The 12,987-nt window shown below is 56.3% G+C and overlaps 2 protein-coding genes across 3 annotated transcripts in view; one reads left to right on the top strand and one right to left on the bottom strand.

Moving 5' to 3' along the window:
* Positions 1-2,348, top strand: part of CSDC2 (cold shock domain containing C2) — a 12,919-nt gene extending 10,571 nt beyond the window's left edge. The window contains exons 4-5 of the mRNA XM_029953773.1: positions 84-87; positions 385-2,348. Coding sequence (XP_029809633.1) covers positions 84-87; positions 385-547 — 167 coding nt within the window. The 3' untranslated portion in view covers positions 548-2,348. The remainder of the gene's footprint in view (positions 1-83; positions 88-384) is intronic.
* Positions 2,349-2,585: 237 nt separating this feature from the next.
* On the bottom strand, positions 2,586-11,813 carry PMM1 (phosphomannomutase 1). Of its 2 annotated transcripts, none has more exons than XM_029953771.1 (8): positions 11,666-11,813; positions 8,323-8,440; positions 7,144-7,220; positions 6,937-7,028; positions 6,587-6,686; positions 4,143-4,218; positions 3,390-3,505; positions 2,586-3,064 (listed from the first exon to the last, which is right to left on the bottom strand). In XM_029953771.1, the coding sequence occupies exons 1-8, from the start codon at positions 11,750-11,752 to the stop codon at positions 2,942-2,944; spliced, it is 789 nt and encodes a 262-aa protein (XP_029809631.1). In that variant the 5' UTR covers positions 11,753-11,813; the 3' UTR covers positions 2,586-2,941. The 2 variants fall into 2 exon arrangements, with proteins under 2 accessions (XP_029809631.1, XP_029809632.1); XM_029953772.1 differs by having other exon boundaries at positions 7,144-7,230; positions 11,666-11,789.
* Between the last annotated feature and the right edge of the window lie 1,174 nt (positions 11,814-12,987).

Raw genomic sequence — 12,987 nt, 5'->3', positions numbered from 1 at the left:
CCCCCCCCCCCCCCCCCGGGAACCACTGGCTGAGCCCTGGGATCCTGTTTCAGCATCTTGGGAACCAAAAGCGCTGGGCCAGCCTGAGTTTTTCTGCCTTAAGAACACACGGACAGAGGAGAGGTGGTCTAGGCCCGGCCCCTGGCCCTGATGCCAGGCAGGACCTGGAAGGGACACCGAGCTTCTCTAGGCCTCCTGACCGCCCATGTGTTCACGTCTAATCCTCAAACCGCAGAGAGAGGGAGGGGCTGTTTAGGGTTCTCCCTGTACAGATCTGAGAGCTGAAGCTCTGGGAAGGGAGGGATGGCCACCGTCAGACCCCGCCGCTGTTGGGGGAGGGGGGTGGGGCCGCTGCTGGGCTGACGCTCCTCTCCCCTCCACCAGCATCGAGGGGGAGTACGTGCCAGTGGAAGGCGACGAGGTAACCTACAAGATGTGCCCCATCCCACCCAAGAACCAGAAGTTCCAGGCCGTGGAGGTGGTGCTCACACAGTTGGCCCCACACACCCCCCACGAGACGTGGTCCGGCCAGGTCGTGGGCTCCTAGGCGGGGGGGCTCACGTGTCGGCCGCTGGGCGGGTGGGGAGCCACACTGGGTAGATGGGCAGCAGCGGGCTCCGGGCCCCGCTGCGCTGGCCGACCCAGTCCCTTGGGCGGCCTCAGTGTACACGTCTGTCCGTCTGTGCTTGTGGCTGTGAGCGTGTGCCTCCATCCACCCCCGTGACCAGTGACTGTTGTGTGAGCTGGACTGAAGGGGAGGCCACCAGACCTGCCTTCTGATTGTCCACTCCTCCCCCTCCCTGCCACATCTGCACAGGACCCCCTTGCCCTCCTGTCCACTGAGCCTCCAAGGGCCTGTGTCAGGCCTGGGCCTGGGAGGCAGGGGCACCAGTGGGCCCATCGCCCCAGCTTGCTCCCCTTGCCTCTGCCCCAGGGACCAGACTCTGCTGGTCCTGACACCCACCCCCCTGGGCTGGGGTCTCCCACTGTGGCCTGTACCCCTTTCCTCAGAAGCCAGGTCAGCAAGAGCTCGGGGGGAGCCTCCCAGCCTCTAGCAGGGAAAGAGGGTACACTGTGGAGGCAGAGCCCCCTCAGCACCGCGGCAAAGCCTGCCTTCCATCCGTGCTCTCCTCGCAGCTTACCGGAGAAGCAGGCAAGGAGCCGAGGGTCCTGGTTTTGCCGGCCACAGTCCCTCATCCTCAGCCTGGCAAAGGCTCTATGAACACAGTGAGGCCGTGTCCCCTCCCCTGGGCTGTGCTGAGCTGACACAGGTGTGTGGAGGGGTGGGGGCACATTGCCCCCGGTGTGGATGGAGCCATCCCCTTGCCCTGACCCAGGCTCTGCTGATACTCGGCCCGTGCCCACACACACCAGCTGCTGAGGACCTGGTGATACAGACACATGTCCCCTCAGGCAGGGCCGGGCATGGGCACCCACAGGAAGGCCCTCAGCCTGCAAGACCCCAGCCCTGCAGCCCCTTGCTGGGTCCTCTTCCCGCAGTACAGTAGGTGGCTACTGCGCCCCCAACAGGCCAGTGGCCAAGGTGTGTGATCCCAACCTCATGAGTCCCTTAAGAGGTGTGGGGGGGGTGTGTGTACGCACTCGTGAGTGTTTACTCTTGGGTGGGGGGCTGGTCTGGCCTGGGAGGCTAGGACGGAGTGGCTTTGCCTCTATCCTACCACCACTACCACCACCACTACCACCAGCACCCTCCTTTCCAGAAAACACATCATTTGATGGGAAAAGAGATGGGGGTCAAGGGAAGGTCTGCCAGGGACAGTGACCTTTTGAAGATTGGATTTGTGAATGAAATGGGCTCAAATGCCCAGAATGAGGGGGTGTCTGTTTAGAAGGATCCCCAGCCCTGCGGGGGCCCTGAGGCCCCAGGGTAGAGATCAGCTGGGGTAGGTTCACCCCTCCCATACCCAGTCCCTGCAAGGCTAGGGGGCCAGAACTGCTGAGATCCTGGCTGGCCCCCACAAACCGAGAATGGCCCAGCCTGACACCCCACTGCGCTGGAGCTACTCCAGTAAGGCCAGAGGACTTGCCCCAGAGGAGTAAGGACTTCTGGCTTCCTTGGTGGAAGGTTTATTGGTGTAGGTTAACTCCCGAGTAGCCAGCCTCCCCGCAGCCCACCTCCCGCCACACCCCCTTAAGGCACTAGCTGGGAGACAGGATGTGGTGGCATCAGCCCAGGGCCGGTTCGGGGCCAGAGGGCGCAGGAGGGCTCCTCCAGACCCACAGCCCCACAGCATCAAGTCAGAGACCTTCCTGAGACCCCCCAACCGCCCGGACTACCCCCTTCCCCCACCTCCTAACACTGGCAATAAACCCTCAACTGTGACTCAGCCTGGCCCGGAGCTGCCTGTCTGTCTGGGTCCTTGGGGGAGGAGCTTGGGGATGGCACCCCAAACCAACCCTTGTTTGGGGCTTCATTGGCCTGCTCCCCTCAAGTGGATCAAAGACCCCTGTGTGACCCCCTGGGGAGTGGCAGGAGTCCCTGCCTCTTTTCCCTCATCTGCAAAGCGGTGGCTGTGACATCATCTGTGACTGGGGCCAATCATTCAGACGAAATTGACACCATACCTTGTTCCGGGAACTTTAATATTTATGAGAAAGTTCTGGCAAATACGCACCTTCCCTTCCCTCGCACTCTGTACCCCTCCGGCACAGGCAAGCAGGGCGGGCTCTGCCTCGGACCGGCACCAGCTTGTGCCTACTCCCAGTGTAGGCGGCAGATCTGTTCTGTTCACAAGGACGGTAGCAGCAGCAGCCAGGGCTGTTGGGGTGGAGGACGGAGCCAGTCCCGCAAGGAGCTGACCGGCTGGGGACAGCTGTCCACATGGATCCTGGCTCCTTACCCGTCAACGCCAGGACCAGGGCTCTCTTTAGGCCCAGGTGGAGCTCTCTGGAAGTCCCTAGGAGCGGGTGTGGGTCCTGGTCAGGCCTCGTGGGCGGTCTCTGGGAAAAAGATCTCTCGGCATCGCTGTACCGTATCCTGGGGAGAGACCACGCTGTGGCCAACGGTCCGGGGGTCAGCGTAGATCTCAAAGTCATTCCCACCCTGCACACAAGGTAAGGACAGGGAAGACAAATCCATGTAGTGCGTGGAGGCACTTCCCGGGGCTAAGGCCCAGCACGCACCCTGGCGTGGAGTCCCCCGTCCCCCACCCCCGCCTGCTCCTGGAGCGGCCTCTTCTGCAGCTCAGAACCACCAGGAAGCCCACCTTCTGGGCCTTCACCAGATCTGCCCGGACTTGCTATGTGACATGGGACAAGTGTCCAGCCAGCTCTGGGCCCCAGGGGCCTGGTCTGTTGCTAACCCTGTGTCCTGGCCTTGACCTGGGGGTGATTTGGGGTGGAAAGCACCTGGGCTGAGCCATACTCACTGGGCTGGTCTCGTTCCCAAAGAAGTGAATGGTGTCAAAGCTGTCTGAGTCCAGACTGTCCAGGCAGTAGCGCTTGTCCCAGCCCTCTGGGAACACGTCAAAGCTGATCATGCCTCCTGCAGGGGACGGTGGCCCACCGGGTGAGCTTGGGCAAGATCCTTCATTCATTCACTCAACAACCCTGAGTACCTACTTCGAGCCCGGCACAGGGCATGGAGGGGACACTGAGCTGAGGCCCGAAGCAGAGTGGACTGTAGGGGAGCAGGCACAGTCCCCAAGGAGAACAGCATGGAGTGGGCCAGTCCCAGAGAAGGCTGGGACAGAGCAGTGGGGGGGCCATGCAGGCCCTGGTGTCCAGGGAGGGCTCTGAGCAAGGGTATAGCACGGTCTGCTCTGCAGGGAGTGTCCCTCCAGACACTGGCAGTGGGGGGACAGCTGTGCTGGGGTCAGCCAGAGCCCGAGGAAAGGCTGCTGGTGGAGATGGAATGAGCTGTGGTCAGATTCCAGAAACATTCTGGACACAGGGCCTTGGGGCTTGCTAGTAGACTGCATGTGGGAAGGGGTGAGGGAGAAAAATTGAGGGAGATGCTTTGGTTTTTGACCTGAGCAACGGGGTGGGTGGCAGGGCATGCACAGGGTTTAGGTGGTGAAGACCTGGGGCAGGAAGGCTTTCTAAGGGTGCTGAGGAGTGCGAACTCGGGCTGGCTTCTGTGCCAGGCTCTGAGACCCCACAGGATGCCTGGATGGACGTACCTCGCGAGAACCTTAGCCCTTTGCCGGCAAACTCTGTTTTCAAGGCTTCCACGAACTTTTCCCGGATCTTCTCCTTCTGCAGGACGGGAGGGAGCAGACCGAGGCTCAGAGGGTGGCTGTGGGCCAGGCCCGGCATGAGCTCGGTCTTCCATCGTGACCCCCACTTTACTGATGAGGAAACTGAGGCTTGGAGACAGGGCTGTGCCTTGCTCAAGGTCAGCTGGCCTCAGTGGCAGAGCCAGGGCTTAAGTCCAGAAGGTCTATGACTGGACTCAGGGCCGGATCCTGGCAGTGGGGGTGTGGGCAGGGGATCTGGAGGAGGCCTTGGAGTGGAGGCACAAGGGGGACAGGGCAGTCCGAGTCCCAGGTCACAGGGTCCACCTCAGAGTAGGGCTCAGCCCTGCCGGCTCTGCCCAGCTCAACAAAGCAAACCAGACCCCAGAGGTGGGCATGAGATGCCAAGAGGATGGCAAGTCCCGTTACTAAGTGATGGTGGGTGCTCGGAAAGAGGTCAGCAGGATGCCTTGGTTCTGACTTCCTGGCAGGCAGGCGGGTCCCCAGGGAGGCCAGAGTCCCACCAGGGGCCATTTTGTGGGCCCAGGGTTAGAGTTAAGGGTATCTCAGGCTCAGAATAAATGTTCCCACATGGCCCAGGATGGCCCAGATCTCCTGCATCTACAGAACCAGGCTGATCACTGGACAGCCCGTGTGTCAAGTTCAGCCTCGGCAAGGACCAGCACTGTGACCTTGAGCTGGTCATATAACCTCTGGCCTCTGTGTCCTCATCTGAGGAAGGGGACTACCTGCCCTTGGGATCTGAAAGACTGAAGGAGAGTAAAATATTTATATGGGATCCTGGCTGGTGTAGGGCACACAGATGAGAAAGTCCGTCCCTCCCTCCAATACCAGAAGGGGGCAAACAAGAGCAAGAAAGAGACCTTGGGAGCTTTGGGAAGGGTCCAAGCCAGACTTCCATCTCGCCTACTCATTACAGCCCATGAAATGGGAACTATGCTTATCCCCACTTTACAGATGTGAAAACAGAGGTACACAGTAGTAAAGCCACTTTTCCAGGCTGCTCAGCAAGGAGGAGGTGGAGCTAGGATTGGAAATTAGGTGGCCTGAGTGGAGGCCACCTCTCAGTATGTATGTGGGAGGGGCTCTCTGCCAATGGTCAGACTTAACCACCGCAAAAAGGAAAGTCTCCATGCCCATGGGCATTGCCTACTCTAAACCTTGGGACCCAGAGTGGGAATGGGTGTCATTGAGCTGGAAGGCATTCCACCCTTGCGGAAACATCAGAGGGGAGCAGGTGGAGTCCCAGGGTCCCAAGTTCAAATCTTTGCTCTGCAACCAATTCCCTATGTGATCTTGGCAAGGCATTTCCCCTCTCTGAGCCTCAGTTTCCTCCTTCATAAAATGCGGATACCACCACCTAGTTCATTCATTCAGCAAATTTTTCTCTCGAGCACTTGCTACGTGCTGGGCAAAGGGGATCCAGCATGATCCTGCCCCTTAAGCAGCATACAGCTTCAGCGAGGGAGACCGATAATAACCTAGATTTGAACACTAGGCGATCCAGTGTAGTAGAGGGTGGCGAGGGCTGCTTGGGGAGGAATGAGAGGAGAGGCAGGAATGCACTGTTGAATGGGAGGAGAGAGAGATACGGGAGCAGACGTGAGGTGGGGGAGAGGACCGGGCAGCTGAGTCTGAGAGGGTGTTCCAGCAGAAGGTGCAGCCCTGTGGTGGGAACCTGTCTGCTATCTCTAGAATCAGCAAGGAGGACTTGGTTGAAGCAGAGACAGCAAGGGGGAGAGAAGGCCCGAAACGGGACAGCAGGAGAAGGCTCTGGATGGATGGACTCACTCCATCCCAAAGCACAAGTCAAGGTTTAGCAGGCGCAGCGTACCCAAAGGCGAGAACACTGGCACGTGCCAAGACCAGATGCAGAGAGCAGGCTGAGGGGGAGGGCCTGAGCTGGGCAACCCCTCAGGGCCCAGGGCAGCACAGGAGGGGCTGGGACACTGCCCGGCTGGCGAGGGGAGCGAAGGAAGGACTGTAAGCAGGGAGTGCACGGCGGTGGAGGTGCTTTAAAAAGGTTCCCGGGGGCACCGTGAGAGAACAGACTGGCAGGGGCTTTGGCGGAGGGGGTGGGGAGGGACGCACAAGTGAACAGATTTGAGAACTCTGGAGGCTGCATCAAGAGTTACTGCTGAACCCCACATGGGTGGGAAGGTGGAAATGACACCCTAGGGTGTTGGCTTAGGTAAGTGGAGGGAAACCAGCCATGCTGGGAAGACTCAGAAGTGCGAGACCATGGCACATGGTGGGTGAATCAGAGCACCACCACTGTCAATCCATTTCACTGATGGGAAAACAAAGAAAGGCTCACAGAGGTGGAGTGACTGAGGCCCTACAGCCCGAGGTCACACAGTTGGTGGCACCTTGTCTAGTTCGGAGAACTCGATCCGCTCCTCCAGGGTGCAGCTCCGGCCGATGGGGGAGATGTTCAGCATGCCATTCCGGAACTCGATGAAGGTTCCACTGATGGGTAGGAGGGTATGAGGGAGGGCAGTGAGCCAGAAAGAAGGAGAATGGCCTTGAATTCAAATCCAGCCCCATCTGGGACCACGGCCTCCTTGGACTTCCCAGGGGACAAACAAGAATCCGCACACCATTAAGTTGGGGCCCTGGCGCATGCAGGTCCCCTCTGAGAGACCCGCCCCTGCCCTCCCTCAGGACTGGGATCGGGGTGCGGGGAGCTGGATGCAAGGCTGGGGCGGGTGGGACTCACCGTTTCTTGGGCAGCCTGAGCAGGGCCATGTAGCGGAGGCAGAAATTGATCAAGTCTTGTAGCAGCTCCTCCCCCAGGTGGTTCTGGATGGTCTGGGCAAGGAACATGGGGCTCTGAGTGTGGCGGACACAGTGCCCCCCTCCAGCCCAGGACAGAGGTACCACAGGCTGTGCCGTGATGGAAAAGTGTCCTCTGGGGGGCACTGACCTGCTTGGAGAGCAGTCGTCCATGCTTATACTGCACTGTCCCATTCTCGGCAAACACATAATCGAACTTCTCAATGACTTCAGGGACATGTAGAGGCCACAGGAAAAGAAAGAGTGTGAGACAGGTACCCAGAGCCATGTAGAGGGATAAAACCCACACTCCTTGGTTTGGCATTCAAAGCCCACTTTTCCAGGCTCTTCACCTTCAGCTTTTCCCCCAAACAAGCCAGTCACACCTCTGGGCTTTTGCTCATACAGGTCCCTTCTGCCTGGACCTCCCCCCCCCCACTCCAAGATCCGGCTCCCTCCTCCAGAAGCCTTCCAGGACTCCCCAGCAGAGTGTTATTTCAGCTCTGTGCTCCCCCAGCCCCACCTGCTGGGGGCTTCCATCGCTGGTTGCAAGGCGGAATTTTCAGCTCTGGCTGCCACATAAGTGGCTGGAGGGTGTGAGAGGAAGGGGTGCAGGGGGCATAGCCAGGAGGCTGCTGCAGGGCCTCGGTGGGAGGCAATCACCTGGACAATGGTGGGCAGTGGAGATGCAGACATGGACATACAGGGAGATATTTCTAGACTTGCTGGCGAATGCACAATGGGGTGGGGGGGTGGAGAAGGGAAAAGTCAAATGAGTTTCTGGTTTGAGAACGGGTGGGATCTGCCCAACTGAGCTGAGACCAGGGACTCAGCTGAGAACAGATGCTCTGGGTCCCAAACAGCTTCCTGAGTGACTTCAGAGTCCTTCTCTGTTAAATGGGACAACCAAGCCCACCTTCAAGTGTGGTGGTGAGGAGTAAATGAAAAGAAGTTAACCTATGGCCATTTTCAGCAATGGTAGCCATTCCTAACTAGTGTGCATTTCAGGGGCCAGGGGCCAGGCACAACTATGCGCATTTTAAAGATGAGGAAATCTGAGCCGCAGCAGAGAGCAGAGAATGTGACCCACTGAAGGAAGGGCAAGATTCTGTCTGCTTTGTTCCCTGCTGTTTCTCCGAAGCCTGGCACAGTGCCTGGCACATGGTAGGTGCTCACTGTGAATCGGTGAGGGGAGTATTTAGCTGTTTCCTCTACTTCCTCTGCCACACAGAATCGGAGCTGGGTCTTTGAAGGCACATGCGTCCAGGGACCTCCTGAGCTCCCCACTCCCCATCCCGAAGGCGGAACTGGCTCTGGGCGCTCCTTGTACCTTCATCCCCGTCTCCCAGCTGCTCCGCAATCTTAGAGTAGTCTGAGCCGCCCACCACACCGATCTGCACCCTGGTTCGCAGCTTCTGCAGGAAGGCAGCCACCTCGGGGTCGATCTTCTGCAGGGACAGGGTGGGGAAAGCACAAGATTTCTGGCTGTCAGCATGTCGGGGACCTCCATTCAATCCTCACTGGGTGCTCAGAATCCAGGGAGCTCAAGTTCCATTTGAATCTGAGGCGGTTCAAGGTTTAGAACCCAGACCTCAAAATGAGATATCATGGGTTCCAAAAGTCTCTCAACTTCAGGATGATCTTGAGCAATGGACTTTGCTTTCTTTGCCTTACTTGTCCCATCTATAAAATGGGGGATCAAGTAGCAACCAGATGGAGGCAGTCTTGACCAAGATTAAATGAGATCGGGGATCCAGAGTGCTTGGAAATGAACAAGCAATTAACTGGTGACTAATCACGGGAAGCTTCCCCACCAAGGGAGTGCAAACTAATGAGTTCCACTCCATTTTTCAAACTTTCATCTCTTTAAAGCTGACAATATCTGTAGTAAATGATGATGTCAAATGCTGCCCGTGAGAGTGTAAATCCGATGCGGTCATTTCGGAGGGTCGTTTGGCCAGATCTAGGAAAACTTCAAGTGCATGTGCCTGGTCACCCAGAACGTGCATTTCTCTTGCCTGGATGTATATGGAGGTCCCTGGGGGAATGGTTTATAAATAGTGGAAACCTGCAAACAACTCATAGGCTCATCAGTCAGAGAAGGATAAATATCTACTCTGAAATACTACACTGTGGTTACACAGAAAAGGGCAGGCCTGTGCTGCCAATACGGGAGAGCCCCGAGACATGCCGTTAACTGTCAAAAGCAAGTTCCAGGAATGCACACACAAGATGATACCACTCATTAGAAAAAATAAACAACAGAAAAAGAAAAACCTCACAAAACAATGCTTAATATTTGTGCTGAGCAAACAGATCTAGACGAAGTCTGGAAGGAAGCCATAGGAGTCAGTAGCAACCACCTTTGTCTCGGAAGGGGGTGGGCCAGGGGTCCTGATACAGTCAGAGGGGACGTTAGCCTTCTCTGTTATGTTTTCATTCTTTTTTCAAAAACATGTTTTTAAAGTTCAAGGTATGTTCTATATACACTTTTTTTTAACGTTTATTTTTGAGAGGGAAAGACACAGAAGGTGAGGGGGGGAGGGTCAGAGAGAGAGAAAGTTCAGAGTCAGAAGAAGGCTTCAGGCTCGAACCCATGGAACTGTGAGATCATGACCTGAGCTGAAGTTGGCCGCTCAACCAACTGAGCCACCCAGGTGCCCCTGTTTTCATTCTTTACGAGAGAATGTGTTTATGAAGATGTGTATAATTAAAAATTAACTCTTATTGGGGTGCCTGGGTGGCTCAATCGGTTAAGTGTCTGACTTCAGCTCAGGTCATGATCTCGTGGTGAGTTCGAGCCCCATGTGGGGCTCTGTGTTGTCAGTGCAGCGCCAGATCTTCTGTCTCTGTCTCCCCCTCTCTCTCTCTCAAAAATAAACATTAGCGGTGCCTGGGTGGCTCAGTTGGTTGAGGGACTGACTTCATTGCAGGTCATGATCTCACAGTTCGTGGGTTTAAGCCCTGTGTCAGGCTCTGTGCTAACAGCTCAGAGCCTAGAGCCTGCTTCAGATTGTCTCCCTCTCTCTCTGCCCCTCCCCTGCTCATACTATGTGTGTCTCTCTCTCAAAAATAAATTAACATTTAAAATGAAAAAAAAAAAATCAAAAAAATTAAACTTTATTTTTTAGTTTATGTATTTATTTTTTTTTTAGGAATCTCGACACTGGGTGGGGCTAGAATTTACGCCCCCCAGATTAAGAGGTGCATGCTCTTCTGACTGAGCCAGCCAGGCGCCCCAAAAATTAACTTTTAAAAAGCACTAAGGATAGGGCTTGGCATGAACATTGGAGGACAGCAGTAACACACTGTTCTTGTACAGGCTAATGGGTCAGTGGAGCAAAGGGTCAGAGGGAGGAGTTGGGACTGTGCCTTCAACCCTGCCACCCTCCCTCCATGGGGCTGAGCGCACAAGGAGGAGTTTGGGTGCCTTGCCTCCAGCAGCTCCCAGGGTCCTCAGGGATGTCAGAAAGAGGTCAGGACCCTCCAATAGGGAAGGGGAGTCACTCAGGACCTAAAAGGGGAGGCTAAGACCTGGGTTTCCATCAGCCTCTGCCCTGCAACTCAGCCCTACTGATCTAGGGGATCTTAGTTGTTCCTTATGGCCCTGGAATGGAGAATACCCTTAGGGCCCCCAAGAAAGGGGCCTGCTTATTTGTATACCCAGCTGGAGAGGATGAGCTGGGGACTCATCTAGGGTGAGATCCAAAGCTAGAAAAACTGAGCTTGGGGGCGCCTGGGTGGCTCAGTGGGTTAAGCAGCCAACTTCAGCTCAGGTCATGATCTCATGGTTCCTGGGTTGGAGCCCCACGTCGGTCTCTGCTGACATCTCAGAGCCTGGAGCCTGTTTCTGATTCTGTGTCTCCCTCTCTCTGACCTTCCCCCACTCACACTGTGTCCCTCTCTCTCTTAAGAATAAACATTAAAAATAATTAAAAAAAAACTGAGCTTGGAGCAGAGTTTGGATCACCATGGTGACAAGCCTTTTAACGAGTCGTACTCCCACCCTCCCCGTGCCACAGTACGTTCAGTGACCAGACTAGGCCTGGGGACTCTCACCTCCGGGTGGGCGGAGCCTTCAACTCAACCGAAAAGGTGCAGAAGCCTTATCTCCCTCCATAACTGGGGGTGGGAGGTAAAGTGGGTGAGGAGCTTGAGAAAACAGACCTCTGCCCAAGCCTGTCAAGGTCTGCTGGGATGGCTCCGAGACGCCCGAATCCCACTAGGTGGCGACTCTGATGCTTGGGTGCTCGCAGAGGGCTCTGGGCTAGGGCTCTGGAGCCCTGGCCTCAGACGCCAGCTTCGCGCTCCAGGTGCATCCTAAGGCCAGGAGCCCGGGCTGGCAAGGCGGGGGCGTCCGGGGACCAGGCCTCAGCGAGAGGAAGCCTGAGCTGGGGCTCCAAAGCTGGGTCCCAGCTCGCAGCCTCCTCCCTCCAGAACCCCACCCGCCCCGACGCTCCCGGGCAGAAGGTGAACGCAGACGTTCCGGGAATGTGACATGCGCGACCGAGTCCCCGTCACTCCCAGTGAGAGGCCCTAGGGTATCAGGGGCCGGATACCGCTGCATCCAGACTCGGTCCCGGGTTGTCCAGGGTCACGCCGCTGCAGGCCCCACTTTCGGCCTCTGTCCGCGTGACACTCCTGACGGGAGCTGCTGAACGTGAGGGCCTTACCTGGCGAGCCGGCGTGAGGGTCCCATCCACGTCAAATAGGCAGAGAACGCGCTCCCTCCTGCGGGCGCCCTCAGTGGCGACCGCCATGGCTACAACTCCGAGCGCGCGGCAGAGGACTGTGATGCGGCCGCTAGAGCCGAATAGGAAAGAGGCTAGACTGGGCGGGGCCAGGGAGGGGCGGGGCCAGGGCGTGATCTCGGCGGGAGAAGGCCAGGCCAGGGCGGGGCGGGTCTGAGCCGACTCAGGAAGGATGATTCTGATTGCAGCAGGCGGGGAGAGGGCGTGGCATAGGCGGAGCAGAGAGGGACAGGCTGCTCTGATTGTACCAAACCAGACGTGGGCGGGGCCTGAGCCTGGGCCAGGCGGGAAGTGAGAGCTAGAACCCGGAAGAGAGGAGCCGGGCCGGGGTTAGACCTCGGCGGGAAGATTCTGATTGCAGCTGATCTAGGGTGGCTGGACGGGGGCGGAGCCTCGAACCCTGCAGTGCAGTGAGAGGGCGGGACTCCAAGAACCTGAGCTGTCCCCGGGTCTCCCCGTCCGCCATCAATCACTCTATGACTCACCCGTTCCTGGTTAATGACTTTGCCCTGCCCTACAAATCTTAAGCTTTAAGTAATCTAATGGCCTTTGCTCGGGCTCTGGACTTTACCAGATGGCCTTCACGGACCAATACTCCTTCCGCTGTCATTCTGCCCACCCCGTGAGGCTCATGGTCCACCTCCTTCAAGAAACCTTCCTGGATCTCGCTACTCAAAATTATTTAAACATCACGTTGACTTTGTGATCAGTTCTAGATTGTCTTCCCAGCTCCACCACTATGTGACTTTGGACAAGTCACTTTACCTCTCCGAGGCTTTGTGTGTCTCCATCTGTAAAATGGGAATACTACCTACTCTGTAGGGTTGCTGTGCATATGCAAAGAAATAATAAAAAAGTCCACAAAGTACCTGACACACAAGCAGACCTATTTCAAAGGAGAATTTATATAGATGTGTTTGATACTGTTACTGATTAAACAGGTATTACACGTCAAAAGTCTTAAAAATGAGCCTCTGAGCCAGCAATTTAACTTGTAGAAAGTAAGGGGGAAATGGGGATTGGCTAAATTATGATCTATTTATGAGATGAAGTGCCGTGAAGTCATAAAAATCTGTGTTGTAGAATATTGAACGTGAAAAAAGCATTGTAATGAAAAGCATCAGACTATCTCTGGGTGCTGGTATTATGGTGAATTTCAAAGTTTTTCTTCCCTTTAAAATGCATGGATGGGGCACCTGGGTGGCTCAGTCGTTAAGCCTCTGACTTAGGCTCAGGTCAGATCT

The sequence above is a fragment of the Suricata suricatta genome, chromosome 10 (genome assembly GCF_006229205.1).
Source record: "Suricata suricatta isolate VVHF042 chromosome 10, meerkat_22Aug2017_6uvM2_HiC, whole genome shotgun sequence".
Lineage (NCBI taxonomy): Eukaryota > Metazoa > Chordata > Mammalia > Carnivora > Herpestidae > Suricata > Suricata suricatta.
This window is presented reverse-complemented; position numbering and strand designations above follow the sequence as displayed.